Source organism: Oncorhynchus tshawytscha, linkage group LG06 (genome assembly GCF_018296145.1).
Source record: "Oncorhynchus tshawytscha isolate Ot180627B linkage group LG06, Otsh_v2.0, whole genome shotgun sequence".
NCBI lineage: Eukaryota > Metazoa > Chordata > Actinopteri > Salmoniformes > Salmonidae > Oncorhynchus > Oncorhynchus tshawytscha.
Genome location: NC_056434.1, coordinates 49,381,255 through 49,404,277, shown reverse-complemented (window position 1 = coordinate 49,404,277; position 23,023 = coordinate 49,381,255). Strand labels below are relative to the sequence as shown.

At 41.9% G+C, this 23,023-nt stretch overlaps 1 protein-coding gene across 2 annotated transcripts in view; it reads right to left on the bottom strand.

Annotated features, from left to right (window-relative positions):
* Nucleotides 1-11,021: 11,021 nt before the first annotated feature.
* LOC112252660 (alpha-1,3-mannosyl-glycoprotein 4-beta-N-acetylglucosaminyltransferase C) overlaps nucleotides 11,022-23,023 on the bottom strand; it is a 199,079-nt gene continuing 187,077 nt past the window's right edge. For both annotated transcript variants that reach the window (XM_024424099.2, XM_024424098.2), the window contains exons 4-6: nucleotides 14,799-14,950; nucleotides 13,516-13,663; nucleotides 11,022-13,281 (exon numbers count right to left, since the gene is read on the bottom strand). In XM_024424099.2, coding sequence (XP_024279867.2) covers nucleotides 12,125-13,281; nucleotides 13,516-13,663; nucleotides 14,799-14,927 — 1,434 coding nt within the window. In that variant the 5' untranslated portion in view covers nucleotides 14,928-14,950 and the 3' untranslated portion in view covers nucleotides 11,022-12,124. The remainder of the gene's footprint in view (nucleotides 13,282-13,515; nucleotides 13,664-14,798; nucleotides 14,951-23,023) is intronic.

Genomic DNA, 23,023 nt, shown 5'->3' with positions numbered 1-23,023 from the left:
TAAAATACACTAGACTAGAGGCTGCTCTGGTCCATGTTATAGACCAGATCCAATTCTCTGTATCGCTGCTTGCAGATGCAGAAGCCACAATGCTCTCATTATCACCTCTTCATAAGCATGTGGTCGTCCGAACACCCAGCTCGGGATCCTCCATCACCAGCAGACACACAATCACAGGCTCCTTGCTAGCTTATTATAAGCCATTCATCACCCCCGGTCTGTTCCCTGTTTTCTCCTCTTCTGCCTCTCCCTCTCTCCTCCTCTGCCTGAGGCACATGCTTGTAAAGGCCCTTATTTACCCATTTATCTGTTCATTGCTCTCTTACTTTTCTTTTTCCTTTCATCTCTTCCATACTGGCACGCCTTCGCCTTTACCGTGCTACTCAGGTATATGTAACCCTTCACTGTGTTACATGTGCACATTCAATTGCATATGATGTGCATCAGTACAACATATACTCAAAATATACTCCGCCGGTATCTAATCTAACCAGGAAATGGTTTATTCTTGGAATTCGCTGCATCCTGGAATGGAATCAAATGGCATTTTGATTGGCATCATACTCGGGTATCTCCACCACATTCAGTACTGTATGTGAGGGGAATTAGCATACGCTGTGATGGTTACAGAGGTGAGTTTGTAAAAGATGCGGGAGGCGGAAGTGTAACACATTGAAAGGCAAACGAGGAAATCCACACAATCCATATCACCTGATGTTGCGGTGTTGTGCTTCTTTTTATACACTGCCGGTGGTATGATGGCAACCAGGAATCAATTTGGATGGTGTCGGCTACAGCTGCATGTGGTATTGATTTTGGCACGATGCTCCGGCAGGTCTCTATAATGTGCATTAGGTATGGTTTCCCGCGAAATACTGGCTTCTGTGTAGACTCATCTCCCGTTTGGATCCAGTTCACTTTAAATAGATTGGCAGGGTGGGACGAATGTGTCTGGAAGGGAAAGTTAAAGACCTGTAAAAGTATGTTCCCAGCCAACCAGCCCAGTGTGAGGAATCAGAAGGTTCACCAGCATCAAGAGGAACTTGAATCTATGTATATGCACATTCCTACACTTCATATATTGGCCATAACTGACACTGCTTTGAGTTCACACTGCACAGCCCACTTTCTGAACCATCCTTTTACTTGATGTCTGTTGTATATGACTCCTCTCTTAAGCACGGTGTAATGCACATCATCTCCCTTGTGCGGCATGCAAAGACCATATAATGAAGACCACGATGAAGCACTGTTTTAAAAAGTTCAGACATTGAGCATGCAGTAAAAAGGCAATAAAAAGGCAGAAAGCACATGAATATTGAAATTAATAAAGTATGGATTTTGCTCTCGGCCACTCTGAGATCTGAGTCAAACATGTTGCATTCCTGCTCTTTCTGGCATTTTCAAGGATAGGCAAATGTCACAACAGTTATCTTTTTTATTTGCACTCTGACAAGGGTAGCCAAATTGTATGATCGACATTTATTTGTAAACATTTCTATATTAAAACATACTGTAACATGTTCAGGCAAAGACATTATTAAAATACATACTGTATTGATCCAAGGTTTACTTGCACTCAATCTCTCTTTTACCAAATACCATATGCATGCCCTATACTGATACAGACAAATATGTCATTTTTCATCATTTTGTGCAGTGCAATTTCTCACAGAATGTTTCCCATTTTGATACCAGGGGAAGTAGTGGTGGACTTTTGAAAAGTCAATGCCATTCCCCCAAAGTTATTGGCATTCATTTTGTTTAATTTAAATATATTTTAAATACAATATATATACACAATACAACATTTGAAATGATACATGTAAAAAAATATATGTCATTTTACAATAATATACATACAGTACTGTTTGACGAACAATGTTGGAGAAAAAACAATAACACCAAAACGACACTTCAACACATTCTCTCCACTGAACAAAATAGCACAAGTCAGATTGAACCTATTTGTTAGTAAGGTATTACTGGTAAGATTCTCGTCACAATCCAAGTACATTGTTAGTTGAGTTCAATTGCAGATGCTGGACCACAAGTTTATAGATCCTGGAATATCAAACTATTTGATTACCCACTTAAACCTTGGTGTTCAGATGCATGCATCTTTGTACACTCACCATTGGAAGACAGCAAAACTTCCCAACAACCCAGAATTTCCATCAATACACTGCTTATGCTTGTTATTTCTAAGTTATGGGAACAGTGACAGAAGGATCTTGGGTAGCATGGCTACTAATCTGCTGTAAATGATATGAAAAACACCCTCAAATGATTTAATGGGGTACATTTGCCACCACATAATGTATATGTAACTTGTTCTCAACTTGCCTACCTGGTTAAAAAAAAAGGTGAAATAAAAAATAAAAATATGTTAGGAGTGTGTTACGAGATATTGCTGTTTGAAGACAAGCAAGCAACTGTATACAGTAGTTTGTTGACACTGAGCTGAGCGAATTTATTTGGATTTCTATGTTTTCCCCCAAGATGTAAATGTACAAATAAATCTGCAGTGTACGGCTGTTTTTTTTTACTCAAGTCTTTCTACAACATGGACAGCAATTTTCCCTCTAGTAATAGCCATGTACAATAACCTCCTGGGATTTATATCAGGGAATTTTTTGAATCACCAATCTCTACCCCAGGAATATACCCAGGGATTACAGGAAAACTAGGGATTCCACTGCTTCAGGATGACATATGTCCCAGTCTTAAGCCGTTTTATTACAGGCAGTACAGTATCAGCCAAAACATTTACCTGATTCGTTGGCACTGTTAAAAGGAGAATCTATCAACAGTGAATGTCACACACAAGTTACCTTAAATACAGACTTTTTTTTAATCAAGAAAAGTCTCAGGCGGACTCCATATGCACAAAAAAAAGAAAGACGTCATATTGTAAGAGGTTGGGGCCTCTTGTCATAAAATGTTTGACAAGAACGAATTCATGTTCAAGAGGTGATGTTATGTTGTTCTTCAAGGTGATTTGGCACACAGAAGCTTGTTATGAATAGATCAGCGCCATAGACGAAATGCTTTACCAAAACAATCTGCACTAGTGTACCTATCTGTAATGGGGAAACTCAATCTGTGACTCTGAACAATACCCAATGGGAGAACAACATGGAACAGTGGGTATAACATAACAAGGCATTTCATAAATATGCTGTCAAACCGTGCCCCTGCCTTGCACCTTGAGTATTTCAGCAGAACATTGATCAATGTAAATATTCATCACGTCATTGCATTGTTTTAAGTTTTGACTGATTTTTTGATGCTCGATGATGAAAATATATTTTTTCACAGAGCTTTAATTTCTAACAGAACACAGGCGTGTGGAAAGGGAGAGGACAAAGTGATTCTTCGGCTTTAATAAGCTAAGTTGTTGTCCATATATTATTTGAGAATTTTTTGTATGTGTAATTTTCTTCAAAATGACAAAGTATATATTATTAATTGACCATACTGAAAATCTTACAGCCTGTGGCTTTAAGTTCTTGCCAGAGGTATTATGATACAGTACATTGTATGTACTGTACCAAAACACAGTACACAGTAAGCTACAGGACTCATTTAAGGGTTTTCTTTATTTTTTGTATTTTCTACATTGTAGAATAATAGTGAGGACATCAAAACTATGATATAACACATATGGAATCATGTAGTAACCAAAAAAAGTGTTAAACGAATCCAAATATATTTAAGATTTGAGATTCTTGAAAGTAGCCACCCTTTGCCATGATGACAGCTTCGCACACACTTGGCATTCTCTCAACCAGCTTCACCTGGAATGCTTTTCCAACAGTCTTGAAGGAGTTCCCACATATCCTGAGCACTTGTTGGCTGCTTTTGCTTCACTCTGCGTTCCAACTCATCCCAAACCATCTCAATTGGGTGGAGTTCGGTGATCGTGGAGGCCAGGTCATCTGATGCAGCACTCCATCACTCTCCTTCTTGGTCAAATAGCCTTTACACAGCATGGAGGTGTGTTCTGGGTCATTGTCCAGTTGAAAAAAAATTGATGGTCCCACTAAGCACAAACCAGATGGGATGGCGTATCGCTGAAGAATGCTGAACCCTGAGTGAGAGCACCATCTGTTCCGGACTACTACGTGATCACACTCTCCATAGCCGATGTGAGTAAGATCTTTAAAAAGTTTAACATTCACAAGGCCATACTCAGAGCATGCATTGACCAGCTGGCAAGTGTTTTCACTGACATTTTCAACCTCTCCCTGAGCCAGTCTGTAATGCCAACATGTTTCAAGAAGGCCACCATAGTCCTTGTGCCCAAGAACACCAAGGTAACTTTTCTGAATGACTACACACATCTGTAGCCATGAAATGCTTTGAAATGTATCACATCAACACCATTGTCCCAGACACGATGGACCCACTCCAATTCACACACCTCACCAGATGACGCAACCTCTTTTGCATTCCAGAGAAGATACACCTGCGTGAGAATGCTGTTCATTGACTAAAGCTCAGAGTTCAACACCACAATATACTCAAAGCTAATCACGAAGCTAAATTCCCTGGGACTGAACACCTCCCTCTACAACTGGATCCTGGACTTCCTGACAGGGAGTAGTAGAGTGGGGAATCCAGGACAGAGTAGAAGGATGGTCGAGACAATGGATTGGAGACAGGGACCAGAGTCAGAGCGGGCAGAACTGTAGCAGAGACGAAAACAGCGTCAATAGGATCTGAATAGTAACAAACGGCTAGAACCGTATACTGACTGAGCAGAGATTACGAGCTGGCAGCGTGAAAGTGGCAGGGCTGAGTATTTGTAGAGGTCTTAATTATGGAACAGGTTGCAGCTGGTGGGGATCTGCTCTGACTCCAGCACACCTGTCTCTGTGCACATAATCACACAGAGAGAGAGGGAGAGAGTACTGGGGGAGTGGGGGCAGGTCAAGGAGACACAGGATGAGCAGTAGAGGGCGTTGCAAGAGCAGATGTGACAGTTATGGCAAGCCTAAATAAGTTCAGGCGTAAAAAATTTGCTTAACAATTCAAATAAGTTGCATGGACTCACCGTGTGCAAGTGTTCAACGTGATTTTTGAATGACTACCGCATCTCTGAACCCCACATACAAATAATTGTATATAATTGTATCCCACAGTCGAGCAGTAAATTTCAAACACAGATTCAACGTTGACACAGGGAGTCAGGAAGCAAGTGTAGTTAGTGAGTTTAATAATAATGAACGTAGACCAATACAAAACAAGGTGTTCTCTCATTTGTGTCTGGAAGTAGCTAGCAAGTTAGCCATACAGCTTAACTGCCATTGTGAGGTCAGAACACTCGGATCAACTCTATCCCTCAGCCAGAGCTTCCAGTCTGCGCTCTGAACTCTCCAAGAGCAAAACACTCAGAATTTATGAACGGGCAATCTGACAACGCCCTTAATATACGAGCGCACCCTGGACTCCAGATTGAATTTCCGAACACACCCGAAGTATAGCTAGAAATGTGTTATGCTAACAAGCTAGCAAGAGGTTGCATAGCAACAGCATCAACTTCCGATAGACAGCGAAACGCTAGTACGCTCAACTGAAAGGATACCGTTCATTTACAGTATACTAAAATTAACTAATAGTATATAGTATATACTCATTAAGTATGTAGTATACAGTATGTTAGTATGGGTATTCGAACACAGCTCAGGTTTGATGGGGCACAGATGTGCGTAATTGTCGAGACCGGGGAGTAAACATGACAGTACCCCCCCTCCAGGAGGACGGCCCCAAGGGAGAGGAGCGGGTCATTCGGCGAAGGTGGAATTCTCGGATGATGTTGGGATCTACAGTGTCGTCCACCGGAATCCAGCACCGCTCCTCTGGACCATACCCCTCCCAGTCCACCAGGTGCTGGAGCCGACCCCCACAATGTCGGGAGTCCAGGAGAGAACTGACGGCATAGGCAGGGCTCCCCTCGATGTCCAAGGGAGTTGAAGGGGTGTCGTGGGGCACGGGATCAGCTAGGGGACCAGGAACCACCGGCATGAGGAGGGAAAGTGGGGAGTTGTAATCTGAAAGTTACCTCATTGACCCTTTAGATACCTTGAACGACCCCACAAACCCGGTGGAGAGCCAAACCCGGTGGAGAGCCAGGATGGAAGCTTCACAGTGGTGGTGATCCACCTGCTCTTTCTGACAGCAGGCAGGGCGCTGGACTCTCACGTGGGCATCGTTCCATACCTCTTCTGTGCCCCTGATCCACTCGTCCACCGCAACAGCTTCGGTCTGGCTTGGAGTCCACGGAGCCAGGGCCAGCTGATAACCCAGAACACACTGGGAGTCAGACCAGTGGAAGGGTGTCACAAGGAATTCTGGATGTATTCAGCCCAAGGTTGGGCCCACTCCCCCTGCCGGTTCTGGCAGTGACTCCTCATGAACCTCCCAGCTCCTGATTCATCCTCTGCACCTGCCAGTTAGATTGAGGCCCCCAGCTTCTCCATGAAAGCCTTCCATACATGTGATGTGAATTGGGGGCCACAATCGGAGACGATATCCTCCGGAAGGCCATACTGACGAAAGACCTGCTGGAACAGTGCCTCAGCAACCTGGAGAGCGGTAGGGAGACCAGAGAGGGATGAAGCGGCATGATTTGGGGAATCTGTCCACAACCACCAAAATGGTGGTGAAACCATCAGAGGGGAGATCAGTGACGAAATCAATGGACAGATGAGACCGGGGATGGGAAGGGGAAGAAGTTTACCTGCTGGAGTGTGCTGGGGAGATTTAGATTGAGTACATACTTAACTTGAGTTGACATTGTTGTTGCAGCCACGGGAGGCCGAGGATGACTTTGTGCATCGGTGTGTAGGTGATGAGGAAGGGAAGGCTTTCCTGGTGCTATTACATGCGTAATAGTGCTGGATCCCAATGGTCGCATATCCAACGCTTGGACGAGAAACAGAGAGGAGAGCGGGTATGAGGAGATGTGCAGGAGGAGGCAAGAGCCTGGTTAATAAAATTCTCCACGGCACTGGAATCCACTAGAGCTGTAGGAAACAATAGATGAGTGAAATCGATTCCAAAAAAAGGTATGGAGGAAAGTGATGATGGATATCTCAAGCCTAACCCAGGAGAGAGATGATCACAGGGCCATCCTTCTGCTCTCGAGGATTCCGTGTTGGGACGTACCAGACACAGTTGGGACATTGCCCCCACAATAGGGACAGAGCTCCAACTGTCTCAAACAGCGTCGCCCATCCACAGGGAGGCGTGTGGCCACCCTGCCGTAGTTGGAGTAGGCACTCACCCCCCCTCTCTAAAACTGTTAAACTCTTATTATTAGAATATATCCCTTTGGAGTTTGGTGTTGGCAGTTGCACTTCCTTCCTCATATGGGCCTCAGTCACCTGGGGTCCAGAGAGGGGAGAGGTCAGGCTTTCTATCACAGGTATTCTCAAACTGGGGTACGCATACCCCCAGGGGTACGTGCAATGCTGTCAGGGATACGCCAAATAAAAATGTGATTCACATTCAAATATATATATATATATATATTTTCCAATGGGGCTATACATTTGGGTGAGATTCTTTTCTCGCCTCTGAGAAGCCTCGTTTCACTGCCAATTGAACCATCTAGGTTTCAGCCAAATAACAACACAATGTCAAGTACAACTAGCCTAGTCAAATAATTAACATCCAATCACATTAACCATTACTCTCTCGTAGGAAACCTTCACTCTTGCGCAGACATTTAGAAACAAAACATGATTTGAAAAATAAGCCACGGGAGTTTTTTGAGCGAGAATAAAGACAACTTTTGAGTAGTAAGACATGTATAAAAGCAACAGATACCATTAATAAGAAGGAGCTAGAAGTGTCTTATATGGTGAGCTACCGAGTGGCTAGGACAGCCAAGCACTATACTATTCTGAAGGACTTCATTCTTCCTGCTGCCGCAGATATGGCTGGGGCAATGCTGGGGGAAAGGCCCAAAAAACTATACAGACAATATCTCCATCAAACAACACTGTTGCACGATGCATCAGTGACATGGCAGGAGATGTTTTGAAACAATTACTGCTTCGCAAACCAGCTAGTGAATCATATGCGTTATAGCTGGATGAGTCAACAGATGTGGTGGGCCTGGCACAGCTTCCGGTATATGTCTGTTAAGTTTATGGGGGGTCAATTAAGGAAGACGTCCTCTTCTACAAACGACTGGAAACCAGGACAACATGAAAGGATATTTTTAAAGTACTGGACAGCTTTGGAACATCAAATGGACTTTGGTGGTCAAGATGTTTTGGTATCTGTACTGATGGCGCAAAAGCCATGACAGGGAGACATAGTAGAGTGGTAACGGGCGTACAAGCAGTTGCTCCCGACACCACTTGGGTACACTGCAGCATCCACCGAGAGGCTATTGCTACCAAGGAAATACCTGACAGCTTGCAAGATGTTTTGGCCACTACAGTGAAAAATGTTCACTTTGTTAAAGCAATGCCGCTGAACTATCGTGTATTTTCTGCATTCTGCAATGATATGGGCAACGACCATGTAACCCTTTTACAACATACAGAAGTGCGCTGGTTATCAAGGGGCAAAGTATTGACCCGTTTTCTTGAATTGAGAGACGAGCTTAAAGTTTTCTTTACCGACCATCATTTTCACTTGTCTGAACGCTTGCAGGATGATGAGTTTCTATCTGTGTGATGCTTTTTCCCGCCTGAATGATCTGAATGTAGGATTACAGGGACTCTCCACAACTGTATTCAATGTGCGGGACAAAGTTTAGGCTATGGTTAAGAAGTTGGAGCTCTTTTCTGTTTGCATTAACAAGGACAACACACAGGTCTTTCCCTCATTGCATGATTTATTGTGTGCAAATGCACTCAAGCTTACGCACAATGTCAAATGTGATATAGCGAAGCACCTGAGTGGGCTGGGTGCACAAGTACTTTCCCGAAACGGACGACACAAACAACTGGATTCGTTATCCCTTTCATGCCCTAACTCCAGGCCACTTACCGATATCTGAACAATAGAGCCTCATCGAAATTGCAACAAGCGGTTCTGTGAAAATTGAATTTAATCAGAGGCCACTGCCAGATTTCTGGATTGGGCTGCGCTCAGAGTTCCTTGCCTTGGCAAATCACGCTGTTAAGACACTGATGCCCTTTGCAATCAAGTACCTATGTGAGAGTGGATTCTCGGCCCTTACTAGTATGAAAACTAAATGCAGGCACAGACTGTGTGTGGAAAATGATTTAAGACTGAGACTCTCTCCAATACAACCCAACATTGCAGAGTTATGTGCATCCTTTCAAGCACACCCTCCTCATTAACCTGTGGTGAGTTATTCACATTTTTGATGAAGTAATAATGTTTTATTTGTAAGATGGCTAAATAAAGAGCTAAATGGTTGATTAAAAAAAAGGATAATGGACAAATGTTGCACAATCCAGGTGTGGAAAGTTCTTAGAGACACTGCCAAAGGTGCTTCTACAAAAAGTATTAACTCAAGGGTGTGAATACTTATGTAAATTAGATATTTCTGTATTTCAATACATTTGCTACAATTGATAAAAACATGCTTTCCCTTTTGTTAATATGGGGCAGTGTGTGTAGATGGGTGAGATAATTTAAATTCATTTTGAATTCAGGCTGTAACACAACAAAATGTGTGGGATGAATACTTTCTGAAGGCACTGTACACACACACAACAAACACACACACACACGCACACACACACACACACGCTACTGTCTATTATCTACCTGTTGCCTAGTCACTTTACCCCTACTTACAGTGCCTTCGGAAAGTATTCAGCACCCTTGACTTTTTCCACATTTTCTTACATTACAGCCTCATTCCAAAATGTATTAAATGACAAAAAATCCTCATCAATCTACACACAATACCCCATTATGACAAAACAGGTTCTTAGAAATGTTAGCAAGTGTATTCAAAATAAAAAACGGAAATACCTTATTTACATAAGTATTCAGACCATTCGCTATGAGACTCGAAATTGAGCTCAGGTGCATCCTGTTTCCATTGATCATCCTTGAGATGTTTCTACAACTTGATTGGTCCACCTGTGATAAATTCAATTGACTATACATGATTTGGAAAGGCACACACCTGAGGTCGAAGGAATTGTCCGTAGACCTCCGAGACAGGACTGTGTCGAGGCACAGATCTGGAGAAGGGTACCAAAACATTTCTGCAGCATTGAAGGTCCCCAAGTACACAGTGGCTTCCATCATTCTTAGATGGAAGATGTTAGGAACAACAAAGTCTCTTCCTAGAGCTGGCCGCCTGGCCAAACTAAACAATCGGGGGAGAAAGGATTCCCGCAATATAACATCTGCTAAATATGTGTATGTGACCAAAAAAATTGTAATTGATTTGGTCAGGGAGGTCACTCTGACAGAGCACTACAGTTCCTTATGTGGAGATGGGAGAAACTTTCAGAAGGACAGCCATCACTTCAGCACTCTACCAATCAGGCCTTTATGGTAGAGTAGCCAGACGGAAGCCACTCCTCATTAAAAAGCACATGACAGCCCGCTTCGAGTTTCCCAAAAAGCATCTAAAGTACTGAGTAAAGGGTACTTATGTAAATGTAGTATTTCAAATTGTTTTATTTTTATAAATTTGCCAAAATCTCTACAAACATATTTTTGCTTTGTCATTATGGGGTACTGTGTATAGATTGAGGAAAAAAACAATTGATTCAATTTTAGAATAAGGCTGTAACCTAAAAAAAGGTGGAAAAAGTCAAGGTGTCTGAATACTTTCCGAAGGCACTGTATATGTACAGTACAGTACAGTACATTCTGAAGCTACCTCAATGACCTTTTATCCCTGAACATCGTCTCGGTACTGGTACTCCCTGTATATAGCCATGATATCTTCTACTTCCTATATATAGCCATGTTATGTTTACTCTTTATTCATATTTGTTATTCATTGTGTATTTATTCCTCGTGTCACTATTTTTATTTTAAAAAAATCTTGTCTTTAACTCTGCATTGTTGGAAATGGACCCGTAAGTAAGTATTTCATTGGTAGTCTTACACCTGTTGTCTACGATGCGTGTGACAAATACAATTTGATTTTAGTATACCATGGCCCACGGTTACCACACAGAGTAAATAAAGTTGATTTGTTTCTATATTACAGAAACATTCTAAGAGAAGATCCTTTAGTGCCTGAGAGCACATCATTGGGAAAAGAGAGTGAATTTACTTGAGACCCTAGCTCCAGGGGTGTTGTTGTTTGCTGGTGTAGCGAGCAGAGAGCGCTCCTAACACAGACCGTTACTCCGGTAAAAGTGTGCTGTGGTGACCAAAAAAAAGTCAACTATCAGTTCCACCCCATTCATTACTGTGCGCTCCAATCTGAGATGTTAGAGAAGATGGGTGAAAACAAACATTGTTCTCCTGTCAGCGGCTCTGATGGAACATACAGTGCCAGGGAAATACTTTTGCAGAGCTCGCTCCAACTCTCTAATAACACGCCAGCCTTAATAGGAGGGATGGAATGGATATTCGCAGACATAATGACCATCATAATGCTTGTAGGGTAAGATGTAAAGGATGACGATAACTTTGGAAAGGGGTGAATGGGGCTATTTGTTGATAGCAAGAACATTTGGAGTAATGCTATGTTCCCAAGTCTATACTTGTCTGCAGGTGTGTGATTTCTTAATCAACACTGTTCAAGTCCAGAGGCTACTTTTGATGTGGAAAGACACTGAGAAACATAAATAATAATAAGATGTACAACATGAGTACAATAGCCAACAGATATTTCCCATGATCTCACATCCATAAAAACGGGTCAACGTCCATAAAAGTGGTTAGTCAGACAATCATTAAACATTTTTCCATAATTGTAAAAAGCAATAAAGTATACTTTCAAATATAAAAACTCTAGATTGATTTGTAGATACAAATATAAATACATATACTATAAAATGAAATAAGTAAATGTGTAAAATAATTAATTCAATAAATTAACACATGCAACAATAAATAAATACATTAATACGTAAATAAATGAATACATTATCAAATGAATTAGTAAACCAACTGTTGCCTACATGGTATGATGATAGTTTTTGTGTTGTTATCATTGACTGGGGGGTTGTGTAGTCCACAAGCTTATACTCCTAATAATCAGCCATTCTTTCTGACTGGCAGTCACCACAATACGAACACACTCAATGGCAAAGGCAATCTTGTGGTCCACGTCTTGAACGTCTATGTTGCCATTTTTAAACTCCCCTAACGTGATGTAGGAAGAACACTGCCTTCCTCTCTTTGTCCCCACCAGCTTCTCTCCTACTTCCAGAGCTCCATGGTGCAGGATATCATTCTGACGATCGTCTGTTCCTGTCAAGATTTTGATTTTGCTTATTTTAGTTGATTTGTTAAATACTATGACAAAGAAGTCTCCGGTAGAGGGGGGTTTCCCCCAAAAGTATTCGTCCACACTGCTATAAGCCTTGGTGGCGTCATAGTTTTCAAATACATTAATGTTAGTGTACAGGCTGGCAGGAGGGTTGTCAGGGATATCAATAGAGTCCTCTTCAAAGTCATCATCCTTCAACTTGTTCTCTGCTCCCTTATATGAGGAGTAGTAGCCCATGTGCTGGAACAGAGAGGGCTTGAAGCGGATCACATCTTTCTGGGCCAACAGGCCCCGGAAGTGAATAAGGAGCCAGTCGCAAGGCATCTCCTGGTAGAACATGAGCAGGAAGTGGGCCAGGCGCGGAAGGTCTCTTGAGTGGTAGAGCTTCCCTATGTAGCCAAGCTTGGAGAATTCCAGCATCACCCAGTAGGAGCCTTCCCTGGAGGTGACCACCTTCTTCAGGGATGTTAAGAAGTTCCGTGAGCAGAGCACATCGTCCTCCAGCATCATGTAAAAATCTGAGAGGTTGGTGCAGAAGTTGAGAAGGAAGGCGTAGTCCACGTTCTGCTTGGAGCGGAAGCGTACCCTGTCCTCTGGGTCGTTGTAGTTCCTTTTCAGCCCATCCAGTGATGGGTAGTATTCTTCAGGGGCATGGATCACCAGGAGATGTCCAGCGATGATGTGGTGGGCAAACTTCCTGGAGATGTCCTGCACCAGGTTTTCACACCAGGCCAGGTCAAAGTCCGCCAGGTGAACCACCACCACAATCTCTTTCAGCTCCTCATAACTGGACTGGTCGAAAATGGATTTGATCGTCTCCATCAGGTAATTCCCTCTTTTTCTTTTGACGGACGACAGTCCAATGGTTAGATATTCTGTAAACGAAAACATAAATATTATTTCGCTGTGCATTAAAAGATGACTTAAATTTTTTTACAACTGCCTTCGGGATACAAACATTGTATGAATGTATTGTATTAATGAATGTATGACTCAATTATTTAAACACGTTTTTACAATGTATTTCTCGTGTCTAATTTGACATTGTTAATAAAACAATATGCAATGACAGTCAATGAATTACACACTACATGCTATGATACACTCACTCTTTCGAGGCAAAGGGGTTCCGGCGAGGTAACGATATGTGACGTTTATGGTTCCAGAGAAATTTGTGAGCTCTCTAAAGGTGTGAACATATCTCTCAGAGTTTGAAGGATGCATGGACGTTTCTCTCAGTTGCCTTTTGTCCTCCTCCTGCAACGCAGAACAAAGACGACAGATCGGATGAGATGAGACGACTTCACATTGTGAATGCCAAAACAAACCAAAGTCTCATCTCATCTCTGTTGGTCAGGGCCTGTAAGTAAGGTCTACAAATAAACTTTGACTTGATTTGATCCCAGCTACTGTACAAACAAACGCAGCAAAGTCAATTCATCTCCTTGGAACATTTCTCACATTTCTAAGACCATTGATATTAATATTGACATTGCCATGGATATGGTACTTCGTGAGAGCACCAGATCATTGAAAATATGCACACCCCCCCTCATAATTTAAATAACAAATACAGATAATGTGTTATGATCACCAAGATTTGATGGAATCATGAATAAGAAATAAATCCTTTGGCTCTGAAAACAAGAAACTATAAAAAGGGACAACATGGTTAAATACAAGAGTAAACTCTTGGATGAAAATTATGCTGTTTTATTTAAGAGGAGGGGGGTGGTACAACAGGCCGGTACACCCCAAAATACAATTCAGTCAGATGTTGTCCTACCTAAAAAAGTGGACTAACGCGGATACTATTCTATGCCATTAGTAGTGGAAATCTGCATTTCTCAATTCCAAATGTATGTGAAAGACAGGCACCATCTAATTCCAAGTTTTTAGATGGCTTCTCCATATATTTGAGTTTGGATGACTTAAAAGAGGCATTCGGCAGTTGCTACATACATTTTTGGACTTATAAATGAATGATATCTACCCATTGATTCTTAAAGAAAACAACCTACTAATGGCTCATCATTAACTTAGTTTAACTGTCGTACCCCATCAGAACCAACAATGTAAGCCTCTTTTATGCCAATGTTTGTAAACAAGTATACGTAAAAAAAAAAAAAACTATAAACCCTCAGAACATGGTTAAAACTATACTTATGGATGGTCAGTCCTTGCATCCATATCTCTGTCAATGAATTTGAGAGTGGTTACATTACTCCAGCCCCATCCCTCAGCTTTTTACCAAAACAGGGACGGGGGTTACACTTTGTTACTGTTTCAATTGCGTATTGCCCCTTTAAGTGAATGATATGGCATCCATATTAGGAATTTGTCAGTTATCAGACAAAACGTTCTAATCTGGATGCCGTAGATAAAGACTCACCAGCACATACCCATCCTCAATGTACAGATTGAGGAAGAGTAGACAGGTGATCAGGACCCCCAGGAAGGGGATGGTGGAGCGTTTACGGAAACACCTCATCTTGTCCAAGGACTTCCACACCAGCCTCATGATGGAGACACTCTCACTGGGATCTGCAGGGAAACACAGGTGGAAAGGTACATTATCAAGCTGTGTAGCAACACGTTGAGATGGAACATATAGTTCTTGAGACGGGCTCGGCCTATAGACTGCCATCAGGTGGAGGGGTCATGAATCATTTTCTTTTTCTTTCAAGCAATCAGATTAGTTCCACTCTTCCTGATCATAGTGCATAGTGGGAAAATGCTATTTTCAAAATAACATGGTACTTGCAAAAAAAAATGTATTATAGTGGAATACAACGAGTACCACCAGAGATAGATCAGAGAATACAAAGATTAACACGCAAAGAAATAGACAATTATAATTTATAGACTGCAATTGGGCATCAGCTAACTCTTTTCTGCCACTGCTACAAAGCCCCAGAGATGCTTAATGGAATACAAACTAGCTCTAAGCTTAGTTCAATACTCACACACACATCGGGCACTGGGAGCCTGCCTCACCTGGGAAAAGGGCTGGTCAATACCTCTCTGTTCTGGATCTACACACACATCCTGTCTCTTTGTAGGCTATTTATTCAGTCATCAGTGGTATTGGTTATGCGTATGCTGTTGATGCTTTTGCACTTTTGCATAATTATGGATTACAGAGCTGAAAACTTTTGAAAAGACAACTCCCCTTTCATTGCAACATTGGTATATGTCCACATGTACTGTAAAAGCCAACTGTGAAGGTGTATAAAAAGGGAAATAGAAAATAGGAAAGGTATTCAACAAAATAATATAAAATAATAGGAATTGATGGGACCTTCATCCTAGTCATATGAATTATGACGTTAGCCTCAAGAAACACCTGCCAACAGTAAAATAATAATTTACCAGATGCTCTTATCCAAAGCAACTAGGTTAAAGTGCCTTGCTCAGGGGCTCATCAACAGATTTTCCACCTAGTCGGCTTGGGAAAACTCTCAGTTGAGAACTTTCGGTTGCTGGCCCAACACTCTTACCGCTAGACTACCGGCCATCCAGCTTGTTAACTAATCACTAACTAATCAATTAGTTAGTAGCCAAGAGTTCTATTAATATTAAAAAATATAATCTTGAGCCAAACAAGTAGCTCTCTTAAACTACACTTTAAGCTTGTCACTTTCAAATCCCTCCCTCCCTCCCTTTACAGGTTTACTTCGCTCATGACGCTCAAGCGACTCCTTGTGGACGGGTGTCGGGCAACGTTGTTTCCTCTGATACATTAGTGCAGCTGGCTTCCAGGTTAAGCGGGTGGGTGTTAAAAAGCACGGTTTGGCGGGTCATGTTTCGGAGGACGCATGACCCGACCTTTGCCTCTCCCTCCTGAGCCCGTTGGGGAGTCGCAGCAATGAGACAAGATCGAAATTGGGGAGAAAAAGGGGGGTAATTTTTTTTTTTTTTTAAATAGTCAGCTACAGCTAAATGCCACACTGGCAAACATTGTGAAGCCTCTTTCAGTCTTTTTTTTGTAAAACTATGTTATTAAGGGAAAGTAAGAAAATGACAGTGGGGAGAGAAAAATATATGTTTCCTGGGCCACTGAGGACAGAATACTACAATTACACAACTGGGCAATTTTATTTTCTCTGCTTCATGCTGGCTAGGTGGTAAAGTATTCTCTCTCACACATGAGTGCTGGAGTTGGTATCCTCATAATGCAGGTTGGGTCAGTACTGGCTGTTTAACTGCATCCCAAATGGCACCCTATTCCTTATATAGTGCAGTACTTATGGGTGCTTCCGACCGGGCACACAACAGCATTTCAACATGGATGATTGGGTGAAACGTTGATCAATGACATTACAACTTACTGTGTATTCACACACTGAAATAGACAGCCACAAGTGAGTTGAATCTCCAATGTGTTATCAATATGCTGTCAACCATCTAACAAACCAAATTCCAATGAAAAACCAATGTCACATTTTTGCTACCCTAATATCTATCACTGCGCTTTCAACAGCACAGCAAAGTTCAAATGGGAATTCAATGTTAGATATGTTGTTTATTTATACAACAGATTCATGTGTTATCACTGTGCTTTAGTGCTGAGCAATAAACAGATTTTATTGAATTTTTTGGGGTTATTAAACAACTTATTAAACAAACGCCCGCCGTTGTTTTTTTTTGTGAGCCCAACGCGCTGTATCTATCTCTAGAGAGAAATCAAGTCAATAACTTTGTGGGACGCTGGGCTGAAGGGAGTTGTAGTTTTCAAGAAGCAAATATTCAACTTGGTTCAGAGCAGAAATGTGGTAATTAACTACAATGAACCTATTCAATGAAATAAAATGTTATTTGTCACATGCTTCGTAAACAGTTGTAGACTAACAGGGAAATGCTTACTCATGGGCCCTTCCCAAAAGTAAAACACGTAATAATAAATACACAATGAGTAATGTTAACTTATATACCAGTACTGAGTCGATGTGCAGAGGTACGAGATAAATTGGGGTATATATAACTAGGAATAAAGTAACAAATATTAAACAGTAGCAGCAGCATACAGTATGTGACGATTTAAAAAAGTTAGTGCAAAAAGGGTCAATGCAGATAGTTAAATAGCTAACCAAATAGCTACTCGGACAAACAATTTAGCAGTCTTATGGCTTGGGGTAGAAGCTTTTCAGGGTCCTGTTGGTTCCAGACTTCGTGTATCGGTATCACTTCCTGTGCGGTAGCAGAGAGAACAGTCTATGACAGATCCTTAGTAATGTGGACACCAAGGAACTTGATGCTCTCGACCAGCTCCACCACAGCCGCGTCGATGTGAATGGCGGTGGGTTCGACCCTGTTTCCTGTAGTCCACGATCAGCTCCTTTGTCTTGCTGATGTTGTGTGCGGCCACGTAGTTGTGGGTGAAAAGGGAGTACAGGAAGAGACTAAGCACATATCACTGAGGGGCCCCCATGTTGAAGGTCAGCGGGGTGGATGTGATATTGCCTACCCTCACCACCTTGGATCAGAAAGTCCAGGATCCAGTTGCAGAGGGAGGTGTTCAGACTCAGAGTCATTAGCTTAGTGATGAGTTTGGAGGGCACTATGGTGTTGAACGCTGAGATGTAGTCAATGAACAGAATTCTCACATAGATGTTTCTCTAGTCCAGGTGGGAAATGGCAGTGTGGAGTGCAATATAGATTGCATCATCTGTGGATCTGTTGGGGCAGTATTCCGAATTTGAGTGGGTCCTGTGTGTTTGGGATGATGGTGTTGATGTGAGCCATGACCAGCCTTTCAAAGCATTTCATGGCTACAGATCTGAGTGCTACGGGGCGATAGCCATTTAGATAGATTACCTTGGCGTTCTTGGGCAAAGGAACTATAGTGGTCTGCCTGAAACCTGTACAGACGGTATTACAGACAGGACCAGGGAGATGTTGAAAATGTCAATGAACGCGAGGGAGAGCTATTTTGCGTTTCTGTGTGTACAGTTAAGGTAAACTATAGTATTTTCACCTGTAGTTGCACACGTGACATGCTGATAGAAATTAGGTAGACATATTCCTGCATTCACTAGGCCACTAGGAGAGCCACCTCTGGAAGAGCATTTTCTTGTTTGCATGCGGTCTTACTGCCAGCAACTGTTTGTGGTAGTAAATAGACAGCTACGAAAAATATAGATCATAATGTTATCGGATACACTTACGCCTTCAAAGTTAGGTTAGATACACACAGACCGTATAGACCGAAAGAGTGAGGGTTAGAGACAGTTTGTGAAAGTACAGTATGTATGCCTTATGTACTTTGAAGAACTAGCTAAATTATTTTGTCAGACAGCTCCGCAGCATACTTAGCCAGGCTAGCCTAGCTAAATAGGATGACTAAAGACAGTACAATATGGGGAGCACAGAAATTATGTTGGATGGTCTGGCTGGCTGGCTGCTACTGCCTGAGCAGTCTGTGTGTATCTAACCTAGCATAGCAGGCAGTGTACCCATCTCTGCCGAGCCGGAAGAAACAGGCTCAATGTGTTGTTAATTGCCCCAGAAAACATGTATCTTGTTTGCAACAAGGCACTAAAATAATACTGCAATACAATAAAGTGTTATGTTTGGGGCAAATCCAATACAACACATTACTGAGTACTGTACCACTCTCCATATTTTCAAGCATAGTGGTGACTACATCATGTTATGGGTATTCTTGCAATCATTAACCTTTCTGGGAACGGGGGCAGTATTGAGTAGTTTGGATGAATAAGGTGCCCTATGTAAACTGCCTGTTACTCAAAGCCAGAAGCTAGGATATGCATATGCTTGGGAGTATTGGATAGAAAACACTCTGAAGTTTCCAGAACTGTTAAAATAATGTCTGTGAGTATAACAGAACTGATATGGCAGGCGGAAACCTGAGGAAAATCCATCCAAGAAAAGCTATTATTTTGAAATGGCTGTTTTTCCATCGAAAGCCTATCCACCATACAGACTTATGACCCAGTTCACAATCCCTATGGCTTCCACTACATGTGGCGAGTCTTTAGGTATTGTTTCAGGCTTTTACTCTGAAAAATGAGGGAGAATCACCACTTTCAATGAGTGGACAGTGAAAATTTCCGTGATATGTTTTCTGCGCATGACCGGGAGTGGGCATTCTTGTTTTTCCTTTTCTATTGATGGAGATATTGTCCGGTTGAAATATTATCGATTATTTATGACAAAAACATCCTGAGGATTGATTATGAACATCGTTTGACAAGTTTCTACAAATTTTTATGGTACTTTTTGGATTTTTCGTCTGCTTGCTGTGACCGCGCTTTGTGCCAATGGAATACTGAACAAAACACATCAACAAAACTGAGGTTTTTGGACATAAAGAGGGACTTTATCGAACAAAACAAACATTTATTGTGTAACATGGAGTCTTGTGAGTGCAACCATATGAAGATCATCAAAGATAAGTGATACATTTTATCGCTATTTCTGACTTTTGTTACTCCTCTACTTGGCTGGTTACTGTTTGTAATGTTTTGTTTGCTGGGCGCTGTCCTCAGATAATCGCATGGTATGCTTTCGGAACACCTATCCCTAATATTAAGGATGAGACCAAATCTACACTGGAGTTCCTTACCAAGTGAATGTAGCCAAGTTAGAGTTAAACTTAAATCTGCTTGAAAATCTATGGCAAGTCTTAAATGGTTTTCTAGCAATGATCAACAACAGAGCTTGAAGAATTTTGAAAAGAAAATTTGGCAAATGTTGCACAATCCATGTGTGAAAAGACTTACCCAGAAAGACTTGCAGCTATAATCACTGCCAAAGGTGATTCTAACCTCAGGTTGTTGAATAATTATCTAATCAATATATATATTTGTGTTTTATTTTAACACACTGACATCATCGCCTACTTACTAAAGTAATTATATAGATAGTAGGGGTCAGTGTGTTTTAATGGGCTACTGGCAGTCAGTCACTCCCTCAGTCCTCCTATCTCCCTGCTGTAACATTGCAGCAGGACACATCAGACTTCTTCAGTGGGTGCTGTTAAAGACCCACTGTGTAAATTGAACCTAAGAAACCGCACCACTGCCACCCTGTAGCGGTCACTCAAATCAGTTTGAAATGGTTTAATAGCTACCTATGAAAGTCTGCTACTGTACCTATCACTTATGGAAGTGAAACAAAATGTGCATTCCACAAGGCTCCACTCCTCTGAACTTACCTCACTGGAATACAATTATATATTCAAGATACCACGACACAGAATGGGTAAGCTGTCAAAGCAAAAGTGAAATATCTCTGAAACCTGCATTTGACAAGCTCAGGCAATAAAATAATCAAGAATAGCGACCTTTTCAAAGTGTTTGTGTACAGTACTATCAACATAATTCATTCATTCCTTTAGTAGACAGGGTACCGGCAGCAGGGCACTGAGGAAGATGGAATAACGAAGTGAATATTTGAAAATGAGATGTTGTCCTCTGGGAGTGTGGAAACAACCTTGGAGTCTCTCGATGTGTTGTTCATAAGTAAAAAAAAAAAAAAAAAAACCTTAACAAACACTTTTCTTTCGGTTCTAAATCACTTTAAACCTACCAATTTAGCGACACTTCATTTTAAAAAACGAGGCGCGCCTCGTGTAATGGGAAAATCGGAATGGAAAACTCATTGTGAATGAGAAAGGGGAACATACATTTTAATAAAATGGGCAGCAAAAAGCAGTTCTCCCACATTTGATCTTGTTATCTGTTTGACATTATTTCCCCTGGGTATCCTGCACAGACGTACAGCTCTGCACAAATAATCAATTAAGCCTGCAGATTTGCAGGGATTCAGCAGTTGCTTTGTGTCAGGCCTTCAGCCAGTTTCTTTCAAGAGGGAAACACCGGAGGCTGCTGTTGATAACAAAATTGTAATGTAGCGAGGAATAATAACTCCCTTCATTATGAAGTGATTTTTTAAATTTATTTAAACAAATTAAAATTGGTAAAACAGTTTACCAATTACTGCATTCTTATGTAATTTGTCACACAATGAGAATCTATCATCTACAAAGACTTAATGGACTGTCAGATATAGACCTCTTTTGTAAAGATGCAGAATTATCAACATAGGCAGCATACCGAAGAGGATTACTATTGGTACCTTATACCTCTTTAGAGCGGTAAATGAAAAAGTTTAAAGCAACTTCATCATGTAACAAGGCTACAATTGTCAAGGCTGCAACATTGTCAATCATGTTCCCTACCCTGAGAGGACACAACTCCTGTTCTACTAACTTGTATTCCACTAACTCGTATTCTAACTTATACTAAAACTACAGGCACAGCTCCAATGATTCTGCACCCCTCTTGTTTGCTGCTCAGTCCGTCTGCACATGGCTTTGTGCTCACTTAGCTGCCAACACCTTATCAGATCTGGTCATCGTCACCGGGCCCAGACGCTGTGTTCTACCGGTAGCAGGTTACGACAGGCTGGCTGGCTGGCTGTGTGGAGCTCCAGAGGTTGGACAGCGGTGCCAAGGTTTAAATAGATATGCACACACACTCCCCTCCTGCTCCAGGCCTATCACCGCTGTCAGCAGTCTGAGTGTGTTTCCCCTTGGACACACTGTTTGTGTGTGTGTTTGCGCACTGTGTGTGTATTCCCCCCTGACTCGCTGTCCAAGCTGGCCCTCGCCGCCACCACCGCCTCATGGGAGCCAATGAGGCAGTGGTGCAGCTCCAGGTGTTCTCCCATAATGGCCTGGTGGAGTGCCTCGCGAGCAGCAACCCCTTGGAACAGGAAATAACAAAACCGCTGCCTCCTGCATATCCCTATGCCTCCCTATGTCTGCCAGAAGTCCATAGTGTTTTGGATGCTTCCAACTCAACAGTGCTGCTGCCTATTTTTTTAATGATTTCCAAGGAAGGACACTTTAATCTAAGTCCAGCGTAATTTGGATCCACGTACAAAACCCTAAAATTAATTCCCATTCGTTACCACCATGGCCTTTTCATGCAAGGACCAGGTGTTCTTGCACAGGTGTTCTAGCTTCTAGAATAGGTTCCTCATAAAATATTGAACATGTGTCGCTCATTGATGCTAGCTTCAGAGCAATCAGGCTTCAAACACTAGGAACAAATGGCAGTCCTCTGGCTGCAGTACAAGCACTCCTGATAGCTCGGTGCTAGCCATGATTGAAACGCGATCGTAAGGAGGGTTGTTCAACATTGGATTGGTCTGTATTCTATTTTCTTTCTTTTTTTTTACATTTCTTTCTATTTGGCCGGGGACAGAGCTAAAAGGTTGTATCATATATTTTCAAGGCCACCAAATGGAGGTATGCCAAGCCTGGACAACTGAACTACTGATAATTAACTGCCTGTATCACTGTGATGTTGGATTTGATAGGGAGATTGCCTTTCTCATTTTGACCGCATTGATATCAATTAAAGAGATAACTATAATGAGAGAGAGAACAGTGATCTGTCGACATACATTTGTCACATCACAGTGGCCAGTTGAAAGTGGATATGAGTTTCACTGTATGGGCAGGGTCTGATCAAACAAAGGAGCATCACCAAAGTGTCTCTGTGATGGGGGCGATGGGCGATGAATGCTACTATGAATAGGGAGCCAGGCTGCTTCCAGAATGTTATCTCGATATTTACCTTTAGG